We start from the raw sequence: 27,575 nt of genomic DNA on the forward strand, positions 1-27,575 counted from the left end.
GGCAAGGTTTGGTTTGCGTGTCTTCAGATTTCCTTGCCTCAAGGTCCTCACAGTTGCTCTACAACTCAGAACATCAACTGCTGAGGCTGCCTGGGGAAAAGGATGATCCTAAACAAAGCTCTGATGCTGGGGGCCCTCGCCCTGACCACCGTGATGAGCCCCTGTGGAGGTGAAGACATTGTGGGTGAGTGAATGAGTGAGGGATGTTCTCTGGAGCTGAAAAACAGTAAATTGAAGGAAAAGAAAGAAAGCGATTTGCAGAGAAATTTTAGAGATTTCCTACGGGCCCTTTCAGTATTAAGAGATTTAAAAATTATAGCTGTTCCTCCTTCAGGAAACCAGAGCCCCAACCTACTCTTTTTATCTATGCTGTTGTGTTCACTAAGGACTCTATTCTGTTTATATTATATTCAGTGACTACAGCCTGCAGGTCTCTATGTCGTTCCATCATGATTGCCTCAAAAATTAGTGAGGTTTCCATCAGTAGATAATTTTTTATTATTAAAAATTTATGAAGTGTCACTCTCAAATTTCCCTGAACACCTTTTGAAGCTTTTCGTATGTCTCCTGTAGTAGATCTTGGGGTCGTTCCATCAATTATATACTCTATAGACATTAAGAAAGTTGCCCGTTTCTTTCTCTCAGAATTACTCACATTTCCATATGGGAACTGGCACAGGTAGGGAGTGGGTAAAGGAGTCCAGCAGGCTGAATGCCTTCAACAATCATTTTACCATATGGTCCTCACTTAATCTCAGCTGCCTCATATGTGTCATCTCACAAATAATCAAATAAAATGGGCATGTAGCTAAGCTTTGTAAATAGTGAAAACATGAATGTCAGGTTTTTTTTACATATTTCTATTACAGGTATAGCTTCTCATTTCTTTTCTTTAGCAAAATAAGGAATCCTTTTATTTTAAAATTGAGAAGTAGAAAAAATTGGTAAATTAAATCATTTTATTCTCAAATTATCAACCCAAGTTACCTGTTCTTCACCTCATGTAATGAAGTCCTATAAAAAGAAAAGTGGGCCAGACATGGCGGCTCATGCCTGTAATCCCAGCACTTTGGGAGGCTGAGGCAGGAGGATCATTTGAGCCCGGGAGTTTGAGACCAACCTGGGCAACATAGCAAGACCTCATCTCTACAAAAAAGAAAAATAAAAATTAGCCAGATGTGGTGGTGCATGCCTATGGTGCCAGCTACTCAGAAGGCTGCAGTGGGAGAAGCACTTGAGTCCAGGAGTGGAAACTGCAGTGAGCCATGATGACACCACTACACTCCAGCCAGGGCAACAGAGAGAGATCCTGTCTCAAAAAGAAAGAGGAAAGAAAGAGAGAAAGAAAGGAAGGAAGGAAGGAAGGAAGGAAGGAAGGAAGGAAGGAAGAAGGGAAGAAGGAAGGAAAAGGAAAGGGAAGGAAGGAAGGATGGAAGGAAGGAAGGAAGGAAGGAAGGAAGACAGAAAGAAAAAGGAAGGAAGAAAGGAAGCACAGATTAATTATTTGGTCCCTTAGTCCCCTCTGCCTTTGTCATCCATTTCTTTCCAACTCTCTTGATGCATTCCTTTCTCCCTCTTCCCTTTCAGGATCCATCTCTGGCTCCCTGCTCCTTTATAGAGATGGGCAGTGGGTTTGTAAAACAAAAGTTGAAAAGTCAGATAGTTAAAAGGGGAAGTGAACTGGAAGGTACTCTAAACTTTCATAACCTTATTAACCATGGCTGCTCCCATTCTGATTTTGTTTGGCAGTGGAAGTTTCACCTGCTTCTCCAGAGCACTTGGCTTCTTTGTTCCAAATTTCCTTTCTTCAACCTCACACCAGAGTTCCCTGGTCAGGCTCGGCTCATCCATTAGGCACAATGTGGGCAGTGCAGGGGACCCTCCATACTGTAAAGCCACATGAGAAGGTTTTAACTCCTTTTAAAATTAGAAAAAAATGAAATTGTAGAGCCTAAGAAAATGTTTTAACTTTTAATACAGCCTAGATTATATTGTCTTTATACCATTTCAGTCATAAAATATAATTTTCCATATTTTTATGGAGGAAGGGGCCCACACAAGCAAGAGTGCTCGGAGCTCACATGTCAGAATGCAGCCCTCGTCATGGCTGATCCTGGCCTTCATATGGTTCTGCTACCTGTGTGCTTGTCAGTCTTCCCCAAAGTCTATGTGGTCCTCAAATATAACAACTGTCATTCAATTCACATGTTTGAGTACACAGTGAGCTAAGTTTTAAGGATTCAAAGATGAAAAGTCATGCTGTCTTCCCTGCAGAGGGTGCTCAGACTAGTGATGGAAACAGTATGGGGTGCAGGAAAGTAGAAGGCCATTGCTGAGCAGGGCAGTGGACTCAGCAGAGGCTGAAACTATACAAGTGACTTGTTTCCAGCTGGGCCAGCAGGGTGACATCCTCCAGCAAAATTCAGCACCCAAGACAAGTACCAGATGAAAAGAAGGATTGCATGTATTCCACATATACCCATGTTTGAACAAGGAGTCAAGGTTTATGGAAAGGATAAGGAGGTTTTGTTGGTAGCCTGTTAAGACCAACCAGGCTAGTCATGCTGGATAGGGAAGAAGGTGGGCTTGAAGAGGAACAGACAAACTTGGACAGCCAGAAGTTGAGATGGAGGAGCTGGAGGTCATAACGTGGTCAAAAACATGTTGATGAGAGGACTTAGCCACAAAGTTGTTAACTTAAGCAGAAATCTCAAGGATGGATTTTAGGATTTCTCCAGGAAGTCCTAAAAGATAATTTCATTTCAGGGAGAAAAACAACAGACCACTGCAAAGACCAGGGAACATGAAAGGATAATGTAGTTTGGCTTGCTTGGCAGATACTTGTGAAGGATGTTGGACTGGAAGGCTGTTGATATCCTCCTCACAGAACGTGCTACAGTACATTGTATCTGCTCCCTTACCTACCTGACTCTCCCACTATTCATTTTGTTCCTTAATGGTAGACCATGCCTGATTGGTGTTTTACACATCCCCTGCTATGTCTGACACTTGTGGATGCTCAGAAGGTGGGGAAGGATGGAAAGATACAATGGTAAAAGGCCTACACATATCTTGACAAGAATGTCCAGTTCAGCTCATTTGACTTGAGTCGTACTGCACGGCTGCCATTCTGCTCTGGCATCCTCAGACAAGCATACTGCCCATTAGAGGAAAAAGGGTGAATATAAGTGTTGAGTCAGAACGCTGCAGACATTTAGTAACCTCCTTCAGAGGAAAAAAAAAAAGCGGGGGAGAAATGAAAGAAATCCAAAAACTAGTAGAGCTTCCACTTTTCATTTCAGAAGAAATCAGTTGCTGTCCTCTAAGGACCGTTACTATTAACAAAACAGAGACCTTAGAAGAAGGCATTGTTTATTTATTATGTATTTTGTAATGTTATTACCGATCTTGTTATGCTCTTTCTTATACCCTACCATTGTTAGCAGAAATTATTTTAAATTAATAAGCTCCTGCATGCTTTTCCTTCTTTAAAAAAAAAAAAAAAGAAAGATCTCTGTGTAGAGTGTCTTGTTCTGAGCTAGTCCTAAGAGGAAAGGAAGTATAATCAATTTGTTATTAACTGATGAAAGAATTAAGTGAAAGATAAATCTCAGGAAGCAGAGGGAAGTAAACCTGATCTCTGACTAAGAAAGCTAAATACTATGATAACTCATTCATTTATTCTTTTGTTCAATTATATTTTTTTTCTTTTTTAAAATTATACTTTAAGTTGTAGGGTACATGTGCACAATGTTCAGGTTAGTTACATATGTATACATGTGCCATGTTGGTGTGCTGCACCCATTAACTTGTCATTTAACATTAGGTATATCTCCTAATGCTATCCCTCCCACATCCCCTCACCCCACAACAGGCCGCGGTGTGTGATGTTCCCCTTCCCGTGTCCATGTGTTCTCATTGTTCTGTTCCCACCTATGAGTGAGAACATGTGGTGTTTGGTTTTTTGTCCTTGCGATAGTTTGCTGAGAATGATGGGAAATAGTGGAAATTGGACGTGCGATATCCTGCCCTTGTGTAGCGCACACTAGAGTGGGAAAGAAAGTGCACTTTTAACCGGACAACTACGAACACGAAGAGGGGAGGAAGCAGGGGCTGGAAATGTCCATGGACTGTGCCAAAGATGAAGCCCATAATATTTGAAAGACAGTTTCTTCCATCATTTTGTGTATTAAGGTTCTTTCTTCCCTTGTTCTCTGCCTTCTTGCTTGTCATCTTCACTCATCAGCTGACCACGTTGCCTCTTGCGGTGTAAACTTGTACCAGTCTTACGGTCTGTCTGGCCAGTACACCCATGAATTTGATGGAGACGAGCAGTTCTATGTGGACCTGGGGAGGAAGGAGACTGCCTGGCGGTGGCCTGAGTTAAGCAATTTTGGAGGTTTTGACCCACAGGGTGCACTGAGAAACTTGGCTGTGGTAAAACACAACTTGGACATCATGATTAAACGCTTCAACTCTACCGCTGCCACCAATGGTATGTGTCCACCATTCTGCCTTTCTTTACTCAATCTATCCTGTTATACAAAGTTTCATTATTTTCTTTCCAAGAGGTCCCCAGATCTTCTCATGGTAATTGCTGAAATTTTATCATCTCCCGTCTCTAAAATCACATATTCCCATATAATACAAGAGTCTTTCCATTATGTATTCATTACATCCTTTTAGAAGAGGTCTTATCAACCTCCTACTTTATTAAACACGCCCACAGAGAGAAGGGCACAGGAATAAAGCAGAGTCAATGTGTCGTTGCTCCCAAGCAGAAGGTAAATAAGACCTGGTGAAATGCTGGTAGGAGGGCTCTTCCAGGATGTAATGCAGAAGCTCAGGGCAGAGCGATTCACACTTCACATCAGTGCTGTTTCCTCACCACAGAGGTTCCTGAGGTCACAGTGTTTTCCAAGTCTCCCGTGACACTGGGTCAGCCCAACACCCTCATCTGTCTTGTGGACAACATCTTTCCTCCTGTGGTCAACATCACATGGCTGAGCAATGGGCACTCAGTCACAGAAGGTGTTTCTGAGACCAGCTTCCTCTCCAAGAGTGATCATTCCTTCTTCAAGATCAGTTACCTCACCTTCCTCCCTTCTGCTGATGAGATTTATGACTGCAAGGTGGAGCACTGGGGCCTGGGCGAGCCTCTTCTGAAACACTGGGGTAAGGATGAGTTCCACATTTTTTGATGCTTTCTTGTCTGTCAAGTTCAGAACTTCCTGCCTTTTACTCCTATATCCCAAAACTTGTTTTCCACACTTCATGGGTTTCTTTTCTCTCTCTCTCTTTTTTTGTTTTTGAAAGAATAAAGCAACAAAACCAGAGATTTATTGAAAATGAAAGTACACTCCACAGGATGGGAGCAGGCCTGCTATTTCATGGGTTTCTAATGATAGACTTCACTCTCCTCTGTAAGCCGGGGGCCTTGAGTCTTTGCAGAGCCAACCCTCCACCCCATCCCCTCCCACACACATGCACATGAGCACACTCTGCATTCTGACCTCAACAGCTTCACTTCCACAGAGCCTGAGATTCCAGCCCCTATGTCAGAGCTCACAGAGACTGTGGTCTGCGCCCTGGGGTTGTCTGCGGGCCTCGTGGGCATTGTGGTGGGCACTGTCTTCATCATCCAAGGCCTGCGTTCAGTTGGTGCTTCCAGACACCAAGGGCCCTTGTGAATCCCATCCTGGAAGGGAAGGTAAGATTGAGATTGGTTAGAGCTGAAGCTGCAGTATGAGAGGAAGGAAAGTGGGAGGGGGTTGTGGACATGAATGTGGTTGAAAGTTGTAAGGGAATTGGGAAGTGGCATGATGATGACACAGGAGGCCCCTCGGACCCATCCATCTCATGTCTGTCCTGTTGCAGGTGCATCGCCATCTACAGGAGCAGAAGAGTAGCCTTGCTACACGACCTAGCACTATTCTGTGGCCCGATTTATCATATTCCTTTTCTCTGAATATTTCTCCTCTCACCTTAAGCTGCTATATCCCCTCAGAGCTCACAAATGCCTTTACATTCTTTCCCTGACCTCCTGATTTTTTTTCTTTTCTCAAATGTTACCTACTAAGACATGCCTGGGGTAAACCACCCAGCCACCTAATTCCTCAGTAACCTCGATCTAAAATCTCCATGGAAGCAATAAATTCCTTTTATGAGATCTATGTCAAATTTTTCCATCTTTCATCCAGGGCTGACTGAAACTATGGCGAAGAATTGGGGGACTCTTATGTTTCAAGCCAATTTAACCTCATTTCCCAGATCCTTTTTCATGTCCAGTAACACAGAAGCCATATAGCCTAACAATATGTTGATTTCTTAGCTGACGTTAATATTTCTTGCTTCCTTGTGTTCCCACCCTTGGCACTGCCACCCACCTCTTAATTCAGGCAACAATGGAGTGAATGGATACCATCTGCCCTTGGGCAAGAATTGTTATAGCAAAAATTTTAAAACCAAAAAATAAGTCTGTACTAATTTCAATGTGGCTTTTAAAAGTATGACAGAGAAATAAGTTAGGATAGAGGAACTTTGAATCTCAAAAATATCAAAAGTAAAAATTTATTCTCAAAACTTTAAATTTATGAAGAATGATGACAGTAGAAGCCTTCCTCTTCCCTTGTCACCTTGAGATAAAAATTATTTAGGCAGGAAAAGAAATGGAAGGCAGAAAAACATTAGAATAAGACAATAATATGGGTGTCTGAAAAGGAACAAATACTTATTCCACACATAGGGCTAGTGACAATGGGAAAAGGGATGGGAGTAGAAGCCACAGACATATCTAGGAGCCCTGAATAGAGGTGCAGTCTGCCTCACCTCCTGAATGAAGCTTTGCTAGATAACCAGATAACCATGTAGCTTTCCCTGTGCCACCCTGGCATGAAGGAGACAGTATAGTGGATATGGCTGCATGATGTTTCTAGGAAACATGCTGATAAAAAAACAATGCAAATATCTTCAGAAATCCCCAGCCCTTTCCCCTCACTGCTCCTGGCTAAAGAAAGCACTAGCTTATGAGAGAAACCCTAGGAAGAACAACACAGTTGAGACAATGTAGCAGCAGCAGTGGGTGCTGTGTCCTTCACTGGATGTGCCATCTCCTAGCACAGACTCTTCCAGAGAAAATGGATTAGCAGTGACCTCATGTCTCTAAATAGCTATGAAATCAGTGAGACTATTTCTATCCATGCTACCTGCATCGGTGAGTTTAAATTTTAATTGGAGAAAAAGTACAAAACATTAGCGCAATAATTGATACAGTATAGTTTGGTGCAAAGAACCCTAAATCCAAATCTAGGACTCAGTACTTTGAAGCTAGTATTTTAAGCTTTACAAATGGGTAAAGTATCTAACATTTCTGGCCTTACTTTTCTCATCCACAATGAGAAATAATAATGGTAATAATAATTTCCCTGCAGAGTTATTGATGGAATTTGAATGTGAATAACCTTGATGCATAGTCAATGCCTTATGCCTTACACATAGTACATGACTACAGAAGAAAACATTGTGGTTATATTTATAATTAATTTATTTAAAGAATGGATCATGTTATATGAAAAGTACTTTTGTTTTTCTCAGCCCCTTAATGATTTAGGAGATTCAAATGTAGAGCTATGGGTGAATTTCTTTTCATATGATAATTGAAGGATTTTTTTTTTCTCCAGAATGAGAGAGGCTGAGATTGGATTGGTAAGAGAACTCTTAGCACGAGAAGTTGTAATATTTGACTTTGGTTTTCAACTCTCTAAGATTCCCTGTTTACGGCCCATAAGTGTTTATTCAAGGTATATCATACACAACAGATCTTTACGCATGTTTACTTTGGGGAAGAGGTGGAGATAGTTCAAGGAGAAAATAATTTAAAACGCAGACTGGGAATCAGTAAGCACAGGAAATCTGAACCAGTGATGATCATGAAAATGTCCATCAAAAGGCACAGATTATTTTTAGGGCAATAAAACTATTCTGTTTGATACCACAATGGTGAAAAATGTCATTATGCATTTGCTCAAATCCACAGAATGTATAACACCAAGAGTGAAACTTAATGTAAACTATGGACTTTGGGTGATAATGATGTGCCAATGTAAGTTCATAAATTATAGCAAATGTACCACTCTGATGGAAGATGTTGCTAATGGGGGAGGCTATGCATGCGTGGGAGCAGAGTGTATATGGCAGCAGCCCCCAGCCTTTTTGGCACCAGGCACCAGTTTTATGGAAGACAATTTTTCCACAGATAGTGGGGAGAATGGGGGTATGATTTGGGGATAAAACTGTGAAACCGTTTCACCTCAGATCAACAAGCATTAGTTAGATTTAACCTAGATATCTTGCATGCACAGGTAACAATAGGATTCGCACTCCTATGAGAATCTAATGCCATCACTGATCTGACGGAAGGCGGGGCTCAGTTGGTAATGCTAGCTTGCCCACTGCGTGGTCCAGTTTCTAACAGGCCACCAACTGGTACTTGTCCATGGCCCGGGGGTTGGGGACCTCTGGGATACCTCTGTACCTTCTGCTCAGTTTTTCTGTGAACCTACAACTGCTTTAAAATAAAGTTTATTTTTAAAAAGGAAAAGAAAAGGTAACCAATTATGATCCTAAATATGTAAAATAAAAATTTTAGTATGAAAAACAGTCACATTAAAATGCACAATGTGCTAAGAAGTTTTTAGCAAATGGGTTTCAAATAAATTTCATATACCTTTCAATGATTCATGAGGCAAGAACCCAGCATTTTGGAGTTGTGTGCATTTGTGTGCGTGTGCGTGTGTGTGTGTGTGTGTGTAACATAAAGGTTATACTGAATAGCATAATGACCAGAGTCACGCAGAAATCTACAAATGCTACCCAACTCAGACTCCTTCCTCAAGAAGCACTGTGGAAAGCAAATTTAATGATAGTTGTATTTTATTAAAACGATGTATTCAAAAAATATTTACGTAATGTTAAAATAGCAGAATTAAAACTAATTCTAAAAAATAAGAGTAAATATTTCTTTTTATCAGCCAAAAATGTAGGGTCTACTATAAATAGGGTTACAGATCAACCTGCATGATTTAAAATCATGCGATTCTTAAACAATTATTTGAGCTATTTGAATTAATTCAGATTACACACATAAAGTGTGACTTCATTAATATTTAATATCACACTATTTAAAAGGTTCATGCCTGTGATCTTAGCACTTTGGAGGCCAATATGGGAGGACTGGTTGAATCCGGGAGTTCAACAGCTGCCTGGGCTACAAAGCAAGACCCCATCTCTACAACATAAAATAAATTAATGCATGGCAGCGCTCCTGTAGTCCCAGCTACTCTAGAGGCTGAGGCGAAAGGAGTGCTTGAGCCCAGGAGTTCAAGACTTCAGTGGGCTAGGATTGTGCCATCGTGCTCACTCCAGCCTAGGCAACAGAGCAGGACCCCATCTCTAAAAACAAATAAATAAATAAAATTTACAAAATTTTAAAAATCACATGAAATATATCAGGTTTGTACTTACCACATTCAAACTAGAGATTTGAAGAATTAAACATTTTATTACAACTGAAGCACTTCATGCACAGACTGGCACATAGTAAGTAGTCAATAGGTGTTAACAATTTGTGTTATTGTTATTTTCTGGAGTCCAACTAACAAATCCCACAGCAAATGACACCACAGGGATGCAACCAACAAGATCCAGAATATGGGAACTTCTACTAGATAAACAACTCCATTTCCTCAGCAACAATTCAAGACAGAGAGAGAAGCTATACATTTTAAAAAGGCTGAAGAACTATATGAACCAAATTTATATAAGGCAATCAGAAAAACTGACACCGGCTGTATTAAGGAATTATCTAATTTTAGTGTGGTAATGAGATTGCTGTTATGTTTTCTAAAAAGTCATTATACTTTAGATTCTCATAATAAAATAATTATGAATGAAATATGATATCTGAAAGTATCTTCAAAATAACCCAGTGTGCACATATGATTAATTGGGTGGGTTTACAAAATTGCCCATGAATTGAGCATTTTTTTGTTTTTGGTTTATTATTATTATTATTATTATTATTATTATACTTAAAGTTTTAGGGTACATGTGCACAACGTGCAGGTTTGTTACATATGTATACATGTGCCATGTTGGTGTGCTGCACCCATTAACTCATCATTTAGCATTAGGTATATCTCCTAATGCTATCCCTCCCCCCTCCCCCCACCCCACAACAGCCCCCGGTGTGTGATGTTCCCCTTCCTGTGTCCATGTGTTCTCATTGTTCAATTCCCACCTATGAGTGAGAACATGCGGTGTTTGGTTTTTTGTCCTTGCGATATTTTTAAAATATGGTACTCGGCCAGGCGTGGTAGCTCATGCCTGTAATCCCAGCACTTTGGGAGGCCAAGGAGGGTGGATTGCCTGAAGTCAGGAGTTCAAGACCATTCTGGCCAACACAGTGAAACCCTGTCTCTACTAAAAATATAAAAAATTAGCTGGGCATGGTGGCGGGTGCCTGTAATGCCAGCTACTTGGGAGGCTGAGGCAGGAGAATCGCTTGAACCCAGGAGGCAGAGGTTGCAGTGAGCTGAGATCATGCCATTGCACTTCAGCCTGGGCTACAGAGCAAGATTCTGTCAAAAACAAACAAACAAACAAAGAAAAAACATGATACTCTTCTCTCTACTACTCTACATAGTTGAAGTTTTCTGTAATGCAAAGTTTTTAAAAAATGCATTCCAGGAAATTCCCATAACCATAGACAGAGAAGCATTCTGTTTGAAGTTATGTTAGCTTTTAGGCTCTTCTTGTTTTTATCAGTTAGGAAACCCTGAGTATCCAAATCCTTCCTAAGTCTATGGGAACCTCTCAGAAATGCAACTCTAAAGAATGTGTATGCAAGAACTAATAACAGCAAAGGAGAGCAAAGTATTTTTATTGGCTATACTAAGCCCCCAGACTTGTTTATATGTTCATTAATTCATCAAAAATCAAAAATGCAAAAATGGTCATGGAGTAACATTATAGCAATAAGTACCATACTTGTTATAAGTATCATTAAAATAATGTGAAAAGGGATACATTCATTGTCTTCATAGAACTTACACTACAGTGGGAAGAAATATACATATATTACATAATTCCACAAACATATAATTACAAACTCTGAATAATTGATAAAGAAAAAGAATGAGGTAAAACAAGAGAGTGTCGCACAGGAACCAGGTATAATTTGGGGGGTTTAGAGGTGGCTTGAAGAAATGTATCTTGAGATAAAATAAGATGGTATATAGTATGTAAAGGACAAGATTGAAGAGGGCAGAGCAAATGTTTGAGAAACTCTAACAATATGAAAGAGAAGATGAGAATAAAATAACATGAAAATTATTACAGATTTAATAGAGAAAGCTCATGTAACAGCAAACAAGTTTTAAATCTTTCTAATTAGAATTTTATGAGGCCAGCATCATCCTGATACCAAAGCCTGGCAGAGACACAACAAAAAAAGAGAATTTTAGGCCAATATACCTGATGAACATCAATGTGAAAATCCTCAATAAAATACTGGCAAACCAAATCCAGCAGCACATCAAAAAGCTTATCCACCACGATCAAGTTGGCTTCATCCCTGGGATGCAAGGCTGGTTCAACATATGCAAATCAATAAACGTAATCCACCACATAAACAGAACCAACGGCAAAAACCACATGATTATCTCAATAGATGCAGAAAAGGCCTTCAACAAAATTCAACAGTGCTTCATGCTAAAAACTCTCAATAAACTAGGTACTGATGGAACATATCTCAAAATAATAAGAGCTATTTATTACAAACCCACAGCCAATATCATACTGAATAGGCAAAAACTGGAAGCATTGCCTTTGAAAACCGGCACTAGACAAGGATGCCCCTCTCACCACTCCTATTCAATATAGTATTGGAAGTTCTGGCCAGGGCAATTAGGCAAAAGAAAGAAATAACGGGTATTCAATTAGGAAAAGAGGAAGTCAAATTGTCTATTTGCAGATGCATGATTGTATATTTAGAAAACCCCATCGTCTCAGCCCCAAATCTTCTTTAGCTGATAAGCAACTTCAGCAAAGTCTCAGGATACAAAATTAATGTGCAAAAATCACAAGCATTCCTATACACCAATAACAGACAAAAAGAGAGCCAAATCATGAGTGAACTCCCATTCACAATTACTATAAAGGGAATAAAACACCTAGGAATCCAACTTACAAGGGATGTGAAGGACTTCTTCAAGGAGAACTACAAACCAATGCTCAACGAAAAAAACAGCACACAAACAAATGAAAGAACATTCCATGCTCATGGATAGGAAGAATCAATATCATGAAAATGGCCATATTGTCCAAGGTAATTTATAGATTCAATGCCATCTCCATCAAGCTATCACTGACTTTCTTCACAGAATTGGAAAAAACTACTTTAAATTTTACATGATACTAAAAAAGAGCGCACATAGCCAAGACAAGACTAAGCCAAAAGAACAAAGCTGGAGGCATCATGCTACCTGACTTCAAACTGTACTACAAGGCTACAGTAACCAAAACAGCATGGTACTGGTCCCAAAACAGATATATAGACAATTGGAACAGAACAGAGTCCTCGGAAATAATACCACACATCTACGACCATCTGATTTTTGACAAACCTGACAAAAACAAGCAATGGGGAAAGGATTCCCTATTTAATAAATAGTGCTGGGAAAACTGGCTAGCCATATGTAGAAAGCTGAAACTGGATCCCTTCCTTACACCTTATATAAAAATTAACTCAAGATGGATTAAAGACTTAAACATAAAACCTAAAGCCATGAAAACCCTAGAAGAAAACCTAGGCAATACCATTCAGGACATAGGCATGGGCAAAGACTTCATGACTAAAACACCAAAAGCAATGGCAACAAAAGCCAAAATTGACAAATGGGATCTAATTAAACTAAAGAGCTTCTGCACAGCAAAAGCAACTATCATCAGAGTGAACAGGCAACCTACAGAATGGGAGAAATTTTTTGCAATCTATCCATCTGACAAAGGGCTAATATCCAGAATCTACAAAGAACTTAAACAAATTTACTAGAAAAAACAAACATCATCAAAAAAAAACCTCATCAAAAGGTGGGCAAAGGATATGAACAGACACTTCTCAAAAGAGGACATTTATGCAGCCAACAAACATATGAAAAAATGCTCATCATCACTGGTCATCAGAGAAATGCTAATCAAAACCACAATGAGATACCATCTCACGCCAGTTAGAATGGTGATCATTAAAATGTCAGGAAACAACAGATGTTGGAGAGGATGTGGAGAAATAGGAACACTCTTACACTGTTGGTATGAGTGTAAATTAGTTCAACCATTATGGAAAACAGTGTGGCGATTCCTCAAGGATCTAGAACTAGAAATACCATTTGACCCAGTGATCCCATTACTGGGTATATACCCAAAGGATTATACATCATGCTACTATAAAGACACATGCACATGTATGTTTATTGCAGCACTATTCACAATAGCAAAGACTTGGAACCAACCCAAATGTCCATCAATAATAGACTGGATAAAGAAAATGTGGCACATATACACCACGGAATACTATGCAGCCATATAAAGGATGAGTTCACGTCCTTTGCAGGGACGTGGATGAAGCTGGAAACCACCATTCTGAGCAAACTATCACAAGGACAGAAAATCAAACACTGCATGTTCTCACTCATAAATGGGAGTTGAACAATGAGAACACATGGACACAGGGAGGCGAACATTACACACTGGAGCCTGTCAGGGAGTGGGGGGCTACAGGAGGGATAGCGTTAGGAGAAATACCTAATGTAAATGACGAGTTGATGGGTGCAGCAAACCAATATGGCACAGGTATACCTATGTAACAAACCTGCACGTTGTGCACATGTACCCTAGAGCTTAAAATATAATAATAATAATAATATAAAGCATTCTTTTTTTTTTTTTTGAGACGGAGTCTCGCTCTGACGCCCAGGCTGGAGTGCAGTGGTGCGATCTCCGCTCACTGCAAGCTCTGCCTCCTGGGTTCATGCCATTCTCCTGCCTCAGCCTCCCGAGTAGCTGGGACTACAGGCGCCTGCCACCACGCCCTGCTAAATTTTTATATTTTTAGTAGAGATGGGGTTTCACCGTGTTAGCCAGGATGGTCTCGATCTCCTGACCTCATGATCCACCTCCCTCGGCTTCCCAAAGTGCCGGGATTACAGGCCTGAGCCACCGCACCTGGCCAAAAAAGAATTCTTAATCTGTAAAAGTAATAATAGAATGCTACAAACAATTGGAAAATTTAATAGAAATGTTGAAAAATGTAATCATGAAAATCTCACTGACATTTTAAAAGACACGGTCAGGCACGGTGGCTCACGCCTGTAATCCCAGCACTTTGGGAGGCCGAGGTGGGTGGATCACGAGGTCAGGAGATGGAGACCATCCTGGCTAACATGGTGAAACCCCGTCTCTACTAAAAATACAAAAAATTAGCCAAGCGTGGTGGTGGGTGCATGTAGTCCCAGCTACTGGGGAGGCAGAGGCAGGAGAATGGTGTGAACCTGGGAGGCGCAGCTTGCAGTGAGCCGAGATCATGCCACTGCACTCCAGCCTGGGCGACAGAGCCAGACTCCGTCTCAAAAAAAAAATAAAAAAAGGCAAAGAAAAGTGATATATGGTAGAAAAGATAAAACAGAGAATAGACCAAGGAAGTCCAACCTCAGGTTACAGAGCTAGAGAGACCAACAGAGAAGATGAAGGGGGAAAATTATCAAAACAATAAGGGAAAATTTTCCAAATATTAAGGACCCAATTCTTTACATAGAAAGGTATTGTCAGGTATTCATCAAAATTAATAAAGACTCATCTCGAAATAAATCATTTTCAAAATTTCAGAACCTCAAGGGTTAAAGAAACATCAGAAAATATTCCAGTGAGGGAAACCAGAATGAAACTAACTGACAACAGACAGAAATTCGGACTCCTAGAAGCTTCTATTACTAAGATAATGAGAAAGGCCTTGAAGTTCTAATGGAAAATTATTTTTATTAATAAATGTAGACCTTTTCAAAATCACAATCAGGCACAGAGAAAGAATAAAAATACCGTTGGATATGAAAGGACATAAATTTTACCTACCACACATAGTTTTATTAGAAATTGACTAAGGATATTACTTAGTAAAGTGAAACTGTTAATCAGGAAATGGGAAGGTAAGGAATCCAGGAAACTGAATTTAATGCAGGACCTCACTGAAAAGGGATCCTACTACAGTAGTTCCGTGGCAAGCAAAGAATGTCTGATACATGAGTGATATCTAGAGAACGATTAACAATTTTTTTAACTTTTAGAATTAAGCTACAAGCAAAGCCCAAGGATGCTTAGTGTTACAGTAGAATGTCAAAATTGTCAGCTTTGACAATATTGAAAAAAGGGTGCATGTACTTCATTTTGGCAAGTGGAAGCATAAAGTGGAGGGGAAATGAAGGGTAACAATATCAATAACTTCATCTTCTAAGAAGGAGAAAAGAGACATTGCCCATAGGTAAGGAAGAAGTCACAAAAATCACTACATTTAAATTACATTTGTAATCAAAAGAATTAGGTAAGAAGGCTTATGAATTAAAGTAGGGTTTTAGAAATTGGACTATCATTCAGTCACAAAAATTCTTTAGCCTAACCCCCAGGGAGTTCTGAAGCTGTAAGACCCCTTCAGAGTTGGCCCAAATTAGGGAAAGGGTTTAGGACCTTTATATCCCCACACTGACCAGTCATTATAGGTAGGTTTTTCCTGGGAAGTGGAGTAAAATCCTATGAGGCAGTTTTCATCACCTAAGACAATTCCAGGGGATGACTGACAGCTAAGGGCAGTCAGCTAGCAACATTCCCACCAATGAGAGAATAAATACTTCAGTCCCAAAGGGAGTTAATTAGAACAGAACAGCATCCACAATAGAAACGGTGTTCTAGTTCCTGGGAAGACATATATATTCATGTGGAAGAAAACAAACAAATAAATGTATGGTTTTTTGTTTTTGTTGTTGTTGTTTTTCAGACAGAGTCTCACTCTGTCACTCAGGCTGCAATGCAGTGGCGTGGTCTCAGCTCACTGCAACCTCCGCCTCCTGGGTTCAAGCAATTCTCCCATCTCAGCCTCCCGAGTAGCTGGGACTACAGGTATGTGCCGCCACGCCCGGCTAATTTTTGTATTTTTAGTAGAGACGGGGTTTCACTATGTTGGCCAGGCTGGTCTTGAACTCTTGACCTGGTGATCCACGCACCTCGGCCTCCCAAGTGCTAGGATTACAGGCATGAACCACTGTGCCCGGCCCAGACAAATGTTTTTTAAAATTCATCATCTATCTAAAAATTAAAAATAGAACTATCACATGATCCAGCAATTTCACTCCTGGGTACCTCTGCAAAGAAAATGAAATCAGTGTATCAAAGAGATATCTGCCCTCCTATGTTCATAGCAGCACTACTCACAATGGCCAAGAGATGGAGTCAACCCAAGTGTCCATGAGCAGATGAGTGGATAAAGAAACTGGTCTATATACACAATGGAATACTATTCAGCCTTATAAAAGAAGGAGATCTTCTACATCATTTACAACATGGATGAACCTGGGAGACATTATGTTAAGTGAAATAAGCCAGGCACAGAAAGACAAATACCGCATGACCTCACTTATATGTGGAATCTAAAAAAGTCAAAATCACGGCAGGTGGGGGAATAGGGGTAGTAGGGAGGGGGGCAAGGAGGAATGAGAAGATGTTGGTCAAAAAGTACAAAGAAGGGCAGGGTGTGGTGGCTTATGCCTGTAATCCCACCACTTTGGGAGGCTGAGGCAGGTGGATTGGTTGAGCCCAGAAGTTCAAGACCAGCTGGGCAGCATGGTGAAACTCTGTCTTTACAAAAATACAAAAATTAGCCAGGCATGGTGGCGCATGCCAGTAGTCCCAGCTACTCCAGAGACTGAGGTGGGAGGACGGACTGAGCCTGGGAAGTCAAGGCTGCAGTGAGCTGTGATCATACCACTGCACTCCAGCCAGAACTAGACCCTGTCTCAAAAAAAAAAAAAAAAATACAAAGTTTCAGTTAGACAGGACGAATAAGTGCTGGAGATCGATTGTACAGCATGTTGACTATGGTTAATAATAATGCACTTCGTCCCTCAACATCCATGAGGGATTGGTTCCAGGACCCTCCCTGTGTACCAAAATCTGAGAATGTTCAAGTCCCATATTAAAAATGGCTTAGTTTTTGCACATAACCTAAGCCTATCCTCCCATATACTTTAAATCATCTCTAGATTACTTATAATACCCAATGCAATGTAAATGCTATGTAACTAGTTGTTATACTGTATTGTTTTTGAATTGGAATTATTTTTATTGTTATATTGTTATTTTTCATTTTTTTCTAAATATTTTCAATCCACAGTTGAATGAATCAGAGGATGTGGAACCCACAGATACAGAGAGTCAATTGTATTGCATATTTGAAAATTGCAGCCGGGCGTGGTGGCTCACACCTGCAATCCCAGCACTTTGGGAGGCCAAAGCAGGTGGATCACCTGAGGTCAGGAGTTTGAGATCAGCCTGGCCAACATGGTGAAACCCTGTGTCTACCAAAAATACAAAAATTAGCCAGGCATGGTGGCGCAGGCCTGTAGTCACAGCTACTCGGGAGGCTGAGACAGAAGAATTGCTTGAATCCCAGAGGTGGAGGTTGCAGTGAGTGGAGATGTCACCAATGCACCCCAGCCTGGGCGACAGAGACAAAAAAAAAAAAAAAAAAAAGGGAAATTGCTGAGAGATTTTAAATATTCATACCACCAAAAAAGTGAAGTAATGGATATTTTAATTAACCTGGTTTAATCACATGTATCAAAAAGTCACGTAGTACCCTGTAAATGCACAGTTATTTGTCAATTAAAAATAATTAATGAATTTTAAATTCTTTTGAAGTGCAACATTCTTAACTTTTTCTTGTTCAAATAAAGTTTTCTGGTTTTTTTATTTTTTTGTTTTTAAAAATCATCTCTTAACTTCCATTAACTCAATTGATTCACCCTATTAACTTAAGAACTCTGTTCCTTAAGTTAAACATTTAATGATAATCAGGAAGGGCAAGGTTATGTTGCAATAAGATCTTAACCCACAGTAAAAAGTAGATCTCGGTGGCTTAACTCAATAAGGAGACTTAATTCCACAGTTATTCAAGTGACTCAGGTTATGGAGTTTCCAGCATCTCATACACCATCATGCACCTACTTGCAAGTTCCTTTGGCTACTGTCAGTCATATGACCCCAACCTAACAGCAGAAAAGACTGGGAAATGTACAGGAGCTTTGGAATATTGGCGAGCACCACTGTCTCCAAAAGATATACTGTTATTATCTAAGGTAAGGACAAATGCTCAAGACTGGTAAGTTTTTCTCTAGAACACCCACACACTTTCCTCCAAGTTATATGCTAAGACTCAGTTCTTTACAGGTTATACTTGCCATTTTAATTAAATTACCCATTAAAGATCATACTATCCAGTGAAATATGGGTGCAAAAAAATAGTTGTTTCTATGAAAGTTTCAATGGAAGAAAGAGAAGATTTTGACCCTTTCATTAATGAAGAATCTTCCAGCATGTGCTCAGTGTGACGATGTTGAACTGTAAGAATGTCCTAGAATATAATCTACTACCCACCTGGATTATAGGGCTTATGCTTCAACTAGAAAAATCAGATCTCGATGTCTCCCTAAACTTTGAGTCTGGTTCAATCCCCAGCCCTGCCTCTTCCCTTTGCAGAGTCAAAAGTAAGGAGCTACACATAGAGACTGAGGACACCCTGGACAACCCAGCACATGCCTTCACCATTTCCCCAAAACCATCACTCCCTTTTGATCCCGATGGTGAATGACAATGCCCAACGTGAGGAAGACGACAAAATCGGCACAAAAGTTTTGACTCCATTCAGCATTTTGCTTGGGGAAAATTCATACTATAACCCTGGGGAACAGAATCTCAAGTGTTGGTGCCCCTTTGTGTGCCAGTGTCCCTGTCTGAGGACCTGCATGACAGCCTGGAGTACAGGAGATGAAGGTCCCAAGGGGACCTAGTTCTCCACTCTGACCTTCTCCATAAGAAGGAAGTGCCTGCCAAAGACTCCTCAGGCCCAGTGTGTGGGTGAAGGAGAAAGGAAGATGGGATGTCTGCTTTCAGGCTCATGGCCTCACATAACTTCGCAGAAGCTCCCAGACTCTAACTTCACGACGAAACTCAGACTGAGAGCTTCAGGACTGGGCCCACATCAAAGGGGCCACAGTATGTAGTGATCTTCCTCATAACTGGGAAGAGAGTGTCATCAGGAATCAACAGGTTACTATGTCAATGACAAAGGGAGCTCAGACAAGGAATGGAATGCCTGTGAACAGGTACCCCCAGTGAGGGACCCTAGAACCAGAGGGAGCTCTGCCATTTGTCCTGTGGGCTCCACAAGAAACAAACTGCCCCTTACACCCCTCCACTGTGAGGAGGCTCTGGAGGCTGAGGTGCTCCACATGGCTGGTGTAGACATCTGCACACTGGAAGTCATTTCCAGGACCGCAAGGATCTGGAAAATCCAGTCCTCCTTCCTAATAAGAGGGATGGGCACAATGCTGGCTGTCAGCATCCCCAGCACAGGACGGTGTGTTTGAGAGGTGTGCATGTTACCCAGGCTTGGCCAATCAGAATCTTTCCTAAAGTTGTTAAAACTCTGGTAGACAGTCTAGAAACATATATAACAGAGACAGACAGACACACACACATACACACACACACACACACACACACACACACACACAGAGAGAGAGAGAGAGAGACGATATGAAGTGATAAGGAAGAGAAATGCAGAAAAACAGATGCAAAAGGAAACATGGAGATAGAAAAAATGCAGATAAATAGTGACAATGGATTAGAAAAATAGAAAGAAAGGCAACAGTGTAGTGAAAGACACAACAAGGGTACAGAGACAAGATGCAAAGAGACACTCTGAAAGAACTATATAGGGACAAAGAGACACAGAGAGAGACGGATGCCCAGATAGAGATATAACAGAAAGAGGGAGGTGAAGATCTCATTGAACATCTGGAACTAGTCAATTCCGAAATCAACTTGACTCTAGGCTTCCTTTGTACCATGAACAAAATATATTTGGGCTTCTATCATTTAGACTCAAAAATAGTACTTTTATTGCTGGTTTTGCTTTCTTAAAAATAAAAATTATTCTTGATCAATGTAACTTTCCAGAATGTTTGAAACACCAGTGATCAAGGATCACTACATATGTCCCCAAACAATTCCACCATGCTTACTTACACAGCACTCATCAAACCAGAAGAGAGGCTGGGAGATTCTCAGGCCACTGCACTGAACAACAATATTAAAGAACCATGAATGATGTGACAATTGAATTGATTTTCTACCTCCTCTGCCCACCCTTACTTCACACCCCAAAATGCTTTCAGTGTCTTTTCAAGGTACAACCCTCCTTCTGGCCACAGGTTGGCTGGGTCACCTCAAGCTATGTTCCTTCATTCTGCAGTGATTTCCTGCCTCTGCTCAATTAAGGAAGTTGAGAATACAGATAACTCAGGATCATGTTTAATTACGTAAAAAAGCTCTAAAGTCAGGTAATGGATTTCATGTGCTTCTCTTGAGCAGTCTGAGGAGAGAATAGAAACAGAAACCCCTTGGGGCCTGAGTAGAGGCAGCTGGCCATGCGCAGGCAGAGGCTCTGGGTCAGTGCAGGAAGCAGAGTCACAGCCAGCGTCTTGGGGTGGGGATGAAGGGAGATGACCTGGTGGCTGCATGACAGCCACTGTAGGACTCTGATCTCAGGTAGACAGGCTGACACAGGCAGCTGGGAATTCTGGGCAGGGACAAGCAGGCATGACAGAAGAGTGATAACCAATCCCAGTTAAAATAGTCTCAGGAATCAATGCAGGAGCCCTGGAGAAGAGAAAAGAGGGATGATCAGCACAGGGTATGCTGGTGGGCCTGCCATCTCCCCCACCCCTCAGGGGCCCCCTGCAGCTTCAGACAGAGAAAGTTGAGGTCCAGGGTATATCGTCATCACCTCCCCCAAGATCTGTGCAAAGGTGAAATCAGCTCATGAGGACACAGAACTTCAGCTTGATGCAGATGTGTGGGAAGTGGGGGAACAGCTGTTATTCTTCTGGGGAATATGAAGGGTTCAGTCTTTTTAGGAAATTGGATGATACCTCATCTCCACCACTAGTGGCCTCTTTCAGTCACTGGAAAAAGCCTACAGGCAGTAGCCATCAAAGTGTGGCAAAAAGTGGGCATCATCCTAGTGTGTAACATTTAAGCTGTGGTTCTGGCTCCACATTTCACAAGAAGATGCTACCAAAGTTAAGGCTTGGTTCTGGGGAACAACCTCTGGAGATTCCCAGAAACTGGCAAACTTCTCCCGTAAGTCTTGATCCTCATAGCAGCAAACAGGCCATGAACAGAGACCATGTGGTCAGGTACACTCAGCTCATGCTCTTCCCCCTTATACCTGTGCCCTCCCCGTACTGGATCATGGCTGCAATATTACCTGCTGGTGGAGGCCCTTGAGGTCCTACAAAAGGAAGTTATGCAGAGAAAGATCTCATTACACAAACAGCCACTGTCTCATCCCAAAGGAAAATGACACACATGACTTAGTTATATTCTCTTCCCACCCATGTTCTTCAAGGCCTTAAGCGCCCTAATTAAAAATCCCCTAAAACAAAGGAAATTGTCCCTAGAAGGCAAGGAGGCCGAGGCTCTGACCTCTTAATAGAGGAAGCTTTTGGAAAGGAGCCAGTGAGACAATGATAAATGGTAAGGGTGTCCTGCAATAAGCTCTATCAGTCAGCTCTGTGACAGGGCTACCTTTCAACCAGTAAAGTCAGATTCCAATGCCTCCTCCAATCCTGTCCTGTCTCCTCCCACCTCCAGCCTAGCCTTCTTCCTCTCAGGGTCAGGAGGAAAGAGCTACGTCTAAAGACAGGACCTCTCTGAACAAAGGGTCTGGGTCACAGCCCATCTTCCCCTTTTCCTCTGGGATTCCTCACCTTTCTGACTCCTTTGACGGATGACAAGGCCCAGCCCAAGGAAGATCAGCCCCAGCACGAAGCCTCCAATGCCACTCAGCATCTTGCTCTGGGCAGATTCAGACTGAGCCCCTAAGGAGCAGAGCCTGAGTGTCAGTGTTTGTCCCACACCCCATAGCATCCCTGCTGAGGAGCTGAAGTCCAGACTGAGGTGCAGGAGGTGAAGGCATCAAAGGAAGCTAGTCCTCCTTTCAGACCACCCCTAAGGGAGAGAAAGCCAATAGGTCCTTGGGTACAGTGAGTAGGTGAGAGAGTGGGGAAGTAAATCTCTGCTCCTCAGGAACTCATCCATAACCTTAGATCCTAAGATCTCAATCACCAGCCCTAAGAATCAGTCCCTCAGAGCTGTCAGGACTGGGATCCAGAGCAACAGTATGTAAAGTAATTTCCCTAGCATCTGGGAAGGTGATGAGATCAGGATTCTTCTGATGCACTTGCCATGGAGCGAGAGGTGCTCTGGTCTCCTGTGATTCCCAGCTCAGTAGTGATGTCAGGGATAAGAGATGGGAAGGAATGGGTCAGAAGGAGCTCTTTGTCTTGTGAGGCCCATAGTAACAGAAACTCAATATCCCCTTACGCCACTCCACGGTGATGGGGCTCTGGAGGCTGGGGTGTTCCACGTGGCAGGTGTAAATGTCTCCACGCTGGGGAGTCATTTCCAGCATCACCAGGATCTGGAAGGTCCAGTCACCGTTCCTGATAAGAGGGGTGGACACAACGCCGGCTGTCTCCTCCTGATCATTCCGAAACCACCGGACTTTGATCTGGCCTGGATAGAAATCTGTCACCGAGCAGACCAGCAGGTTGTGGTGGTTGAGGGCCTCTGTCCTAGATGGGGAGATGGTCACTGTGGGCTCCACTGAGGGCAGTAACAGATAAGAAAAGACATAGAAGTGAGATGTGAGATCACACAGCACATCTACCATAAGGAAGGTCCCTCCTTGGAACCAGAGTGGAAAGATTCCTGGAGTCCAAGTCTTGGATTAAGGTTCATTCAACAAATACAAATTTGACAATCACTGAGAATCCAAAGATAAACAACATACCATGGTCCCTGCCTTTATAGAATGTGCAATCTAGTAACAGACAGCAAAAAACAAAAAGAATGTTATTTCAAAAATTTGTAATATTTGAAAAAAAAAAGTAGGCAGGCCTTCAAAACAAATAACACTGATCAAACATATTTGCCCATTCCTTTATCTTCTCAGATTGCTGCTCATAGTAAAAAAAATGACACATCTTTCCCCGCCTCTTTACAGATCTCATCCTTTACCTTTCAGGCCACTTTATTGCATTTCCTTTATTCTCTTGGTGTGAAATTATAGCAAATATTTAATATGTGCTTTCCTTATTTAGTAATATGTTCTCTCATTTTCTTTTTTTCCTTAATTTCTTTTTAATGCCCAAGTGAGTTTAATTACTAGCTGTCTACCCCACTCCATTTCCTTGCTATTGAGAATTACTTTCTTGTTTTGAAATCAGATATTATCATGTACGTTCTCTATAGAAAATATTCTGAGATCTGTGCAGAGGTCTGCCTGGGTTAATGAGCCTGTAATGTGAACATATACATATAACTGGGATTTGCTGAGGTCAGCAGGTTGCACCCCAATTAGACAGCACTCTTGAGCCATCATCCGGAAGAAATCACAGTTTCTGCTTGGACTTGAACTTTCTTCAGGTTCTCCTTCCTGGAGTCCAACTGAAATCACAGTCAGCTATGTGGCCTTATAAGATTTGTTCATCTTAAACAGACTGGGAGTAAAAATAGAGGGCACAAATTTATGAGAAAAGATGATAAAATACATTTTATGGAAATAGAACTGAAATAGCAAAAATATAAGTACTTGCTGGCATTAGGATGTGAGTCAAAAGAAGGCAAGGGAGTAGAAAGTAAACTAAAAGTTTTGTGAACCTGCATAGATAACACTGGGGTCAGAATAGGGATTGATTAATCAGTGAATTTTCAATGCCCCATTAACATGGAGAACAAACAGGAATAGACTCATTGCTGCTTCTGGTCGAAACTGGCTTTAACAAGGCCTTCTGTCCCGTAGACTCTATAGATGAGTAGTGAGGAACATAAGAATGTTGTATACTTTGGGAGGCTTAAGATCTTGGTGAGTAATTGTGGGTTGATTACTTAAAGTGTTTATCATGTACCAATATTAGGATATATAAAGTGGTGATGCTAATCTCTAATGCACAAGTAACTGTGAGATTAAATGACGTAACATATATGGTATTTGATAAGGCAACTGTCTAGAAATAACTGCTACCTGAATGGGTAAAACTGACTTTCAGAATGTTTATTCCTGAAGTGGATAGTGATGGGGGGAGGGGAGATCCTAGGCCAAAAGCAACCTGAAACTATTTTTATCCAATAATTTAATGGCTTCAACCCATTTATTCCCAAACTTCTGCTCTTTGCATTGTGCCATTTGCTCAGCTTTTCTAAGAAATTAAAACTCTGCCTTACAACATCATTCAAGCATTGTTTTTATTTTTAGCAAACACTTTTTTCCTCAGACTTTGTATTCACAAATTCTAAGATCCAAGTCAACAAGAGTTTACTTTAAAGCATTAAGCAAAATGATAGAAAATAATTAATAAAGTCCATTTGTAAGCCTCTGTTTTTTCCTGAACCTAAGTGGATTGGCAGCTGAGTACATTTATTCATGAATTTAACAGAAGATCATTGAGCTCATACCACATATCAGTCAATGTGTCAGGTACCAGGCATGCAATAATTTAAACAGTCACTCGCCTCAGAGATCTCCGCCAGGAGTGATAGCCATTTAAGAAAACAGAATTACGATGAATAATGATTTGAAGCCAGAAAGTCAAAATATCTTATTTCGCAACTGTAATTGCTGGATGCCCTGCGCGCAGTTGTGGGGCAGCCCTAACTCCACCAGGCCAAGCCTGAAGCTTCCTGCAGCGCGAGCTGCGCACATGGGCCTTGCTGGGTGGGGCAGTACTAGCGGGGCAGGCGGGCAGGGGAAGTGGGTGGGCATTCGGGGCAGAGAGAACTGCTTAGTAAAGGTAAGGCACGAGGAGGCAAACGCACAAGGCACGAGGCGAGAAACCTGCAGAGCAGAGGACGAGGCCGACGGACGGGGAGGCTGGAGGGACACTAGGCAGCCTGGCCAACTCTGCTTGTCCCCCTGCTCTGCCCTAGGTCCGCGCCCCTCCGGTGCACCTGCCCCCACCACCCCCGCCGCCGCCTCCTGTCTCCTGGCGTGGAATGAACGAGGCTCAGATTTCAAAGGCCGCGCCCCATCGCCCCTCCCGGCACAGAGAGACTCGGGGTCCCGGCCAAGGGTGCGCCTCACGGAGGGTCAACCACGCTCACCTCTCCGCTGCAAGATCCCGCGGTACGCCACCTCGTAGTTGTGTCTGCACACCGTGTCCAACTCCGCCCGGGTCCTCTCCAGGATGTCCTTCTGGCTGTTCCAGTCCTCGGCGTCAGGCCGCCCCTGCGGCGTCAGCGCCCGGTACACCCTCACGTCGCTGTCGAAGCGCACGAACTCCTCGCGGTTATAGATGTATCTGGCCACATAACGCACGCGCTCCGTCCCGTTGGTGAAGTAGCACATGGCCTTAAACTGGAACACGAAATCCTCTGCGGGGAATCACCGGCCGGTCAGTCAGGCCCCGGCCAGGCCCGGCCCCATCCCGGCCGCCCCCGCAGCCGCCGCCCTGACCCGGCCCCGAGCTGTGGAACAGCCCGCGCGACCTCCAGTTCCCGCCGGCCAGTGCCTCGCGCTCCAGACCTGTGATCCTCCCGGCGGCTCTGCCCAGCCCTGCCCGCCCTCTGTGGGGGCTTCGGGAATCCGCCTTCCTACAGGCAGGAAAGGGCGGAAAGCTCTGTCCCTGCCGGAGCCTGTGAACCGAGGGAAGAGGCAGTCGGGCTGATTTTACATGGACCTCTGCACTTAGAGGGAATCTGGGCGCTCTCGCATGAAATCCCATTTTCCATTGAGCTCCTGGAAACCTCAGAGATAAAATTACCCACGTAAACCTGTGAGTTCAAGGGAATGATGAGACGGGTCCAGAAATCAAGCCTGTCCTCGTTCTGATATGCGTATTCTCTTGGTTCCTCGGTAAAATACCTTCCTTCCCATGCCTGGATTTACCCTCCCGAATGCCATGTGAGGTTCACTCACTTTTATGTTTGAAAGGACCTACACCTCCGAGTCCTAGAAAGAAACATTTATTCATGGAAAGAGCACAAGCTTTTGAATTTGATAAACTAGATTCCAATTAAGCTGTGGCAGTCACCAGCTCGGGCAGGTATGTAACAGAATATCCATATCACAAGTATAATTGTGTAAAAGAAAATCATGATATCTACACACAGGATGTTAGAAGGAGTGAGAATTTATGTAAAGTATTGTTCTGTGTCTGAAATGAGTGGTTTCACAATATGTGTTACTTCCCTTCTTTACATCCTCCTTTCTGCTAAATTCAGTCCACCGACTTGGGTCTCTGAATCCCACTCAAGTCACCATTTGCCCATAAATCAGTGAAACTTGAAGATCCCTGTCTGTGGTCAGCCAGTCAGCTTCCCTCAGTACCAAGATTTTGCCTCCACAAACGCTCCACTCGGTCAGGAATACAGACAACTTTTCCTCAAATATGGAGACTACAGACACCATCGCTGCCTTACATTTCCCAGTGCAGGATCCCATAATATTTAGTCCAGGCAAAGTCTTGCGGCACGCCTAAATGACAAATCCTGCTGTGTCTCTGGAGAAATTCATATCTTCAAAAATAACCCCATGCTCACTTTGTCTTATCACTGGTAGTAAATGTACACTTTTGTCTCTTCCTCTCCTCTCTCCATCTCTTCCAGGCTTAAGCCTGTAGGATGGGGATCGGACTGTGCTCACCTCATCACTAAAAGATAAATGGGAATGCAACATCATTCTCTTTCCCCAAAGAGAGGAAACGTTGATGAAAGATTGTGTCCGAGATCATGGAGATCACCATCCCCCTACCCCAGCCCAAGGAGAGCCTGTTCCCAGAGTGGCGGCTCTGGAGAGCAGTGGCCCTGCACTTACCGGGAGAGTCTCTGCCCTCAGCCACTGGGGTGCTCAGCATCGCCAGCATCAAGGTCACAGTTGCTGCCCGAAGGCCTCCAGGGATCCGCAAAGCCTTCTTCCAAGACATAATTGAGACGAAGGGAAAAGTGGTGGTAGTCAACACAGCTTGGACCTGATGGATCTGATGTACCTGGCAGAAAGAATAAAAACCTGTAGATGTTTCCGTGCGTGGCAGGATTGGATGGTCCTTTGGAAAGGAACCAATCAGCGCTGGAGCTGAAGGACCTAATCTGTCTCTAGGCAGACATTTTTTTTGTGAAGGTTCTCAATCCAGTGC

The 27,575-nt window shown here is 42.4% G+C and overlaps 2 protein-coding genes across 7 annotated transcripts; one reads left to right on the forward strand and one right to left on the reverse strand.

The window, feature by feature from the left end:
• On the forward strand, positions 1–6,482 carry LOC100602990 (HLA class II histocompatibility antigen, DQ alpha 1 chain). Its single transcript, XM_003272151.4, has 5 exons — positions 1–184; positions 4,247–4,495; positions 4,894–5,175; positions 5,536–5,710; positions 5,878–6,482. Exons 1-4 carry the CDS (start codon positions 103–105, stop codon positions 5,688–5,690), a joined length of 768 nt encoding a protein of 255 aa, XP_003272199.1. The 5' UTR covers positions 1–102; the 3' UTR covers positions 5,691–5,710; positions 5,878–6,482.
• Positions 5,624–27,575, reverse strand: LOC100602317 (HLA class II histocompatibility antigen, DQ beta 1 chain). 6 transcript variants are annotated; one of them, XM_004087098.3, is made up of 6 exons: positions 27,257–27,575; positions 25,546–25,815; positions 22,768–23,049; positions 22,152–22,262; positions 21,650–21,673; positions 20,253–21,039 (listed from the first exon to the last, which is right to left on the reverse strand). In XM_004087098.3, exons 1-6 carry the CDS (start codon positions 27,363–27,365, stop codon positions 21,026–21,028), a joined length of 810 nt encoding a protein of 269 aa, XP_004087146.2. In that variant the 5' UTR covers positions 27,366–27,575; the 3' UTR covers positions 20,253–21,025. The 6 variants fall into 6 exon arrangements, with proteins under 6 accessions (XP_030659862.1, XP_030659861.1, XP_030659863.1 ...); XM_030804002.1 differs by lacking the exons at positions 20,253–21,039; positions 21,650–21,673 and adding an exon at positions 5,624–5,698 and having other exon boundaries at positions 22,768–22,959; positions 27,257–27,446; XM_030804001.1 differs by lacking the exons at positions 20,253–21,039; positions 21,650–21,673 and adding an exon at positions 5,624–5,698 and having other exon boundaries at positions 27,257–27,446.

Source organism: Nomascus leucogenys, chromosome 22a (genome assembly GCF_006542625.1).
Source record: "Nomascus leucogenys isolate Asia chromosome 22a, Asia_NLE_v1, whole genome shotgun sequence".
Classification (NCBI taxonomy): Eukaryota; Metazoa; Chordata; class Mammalia; order Primates; family Hylobatidae; genus Nomascus; species Nomascus leucogenys.

Coding starts and splice junctions, on each gene's coding strand:
- LOC100602317 (XM_012503126.2), bottom strand. CDS start 27,365: ATGTCTTGGAAGAAGGCTTTGCGGATCCCTGGAGGCCTTCGGGCAGCA. Junction 25,816..27,256: donor TGAGGGCAGAGACTCTCCCG/GTAAGTGCAGGG, acceptor GATTCCCCGCAG/AGGATTTCGTGTTCCAGTTT. Junction 23,050..25,545: donor CGGGATCTTGCAGCGGAGAG/GTGAGCGTGGTT, acceptor TACTGCCCTCAG/TGGAGCCCACAGTGACCATC.
- LOC100602990 (XM_003272151.4), top strand. CDS start 103: ATGATCCTAAACAAAGCTCTGATGCTGGGGGCCCTCGCCCTGACCACC. Junction 4,496..4,893: donor CTCTACCGCTGCCACCAATG/GTATGTGTCCAC, acceptor TCCTCACCACAG/AGGTTCCTGAGGTCACAGTG. Junction 5,176..5,535: donor GCCTCTTCTGAAACACTGGG/GTAAGGATGAGT, acceptor TCACTTCCACAG/AGCCTGAGATTCCAGCCCCT.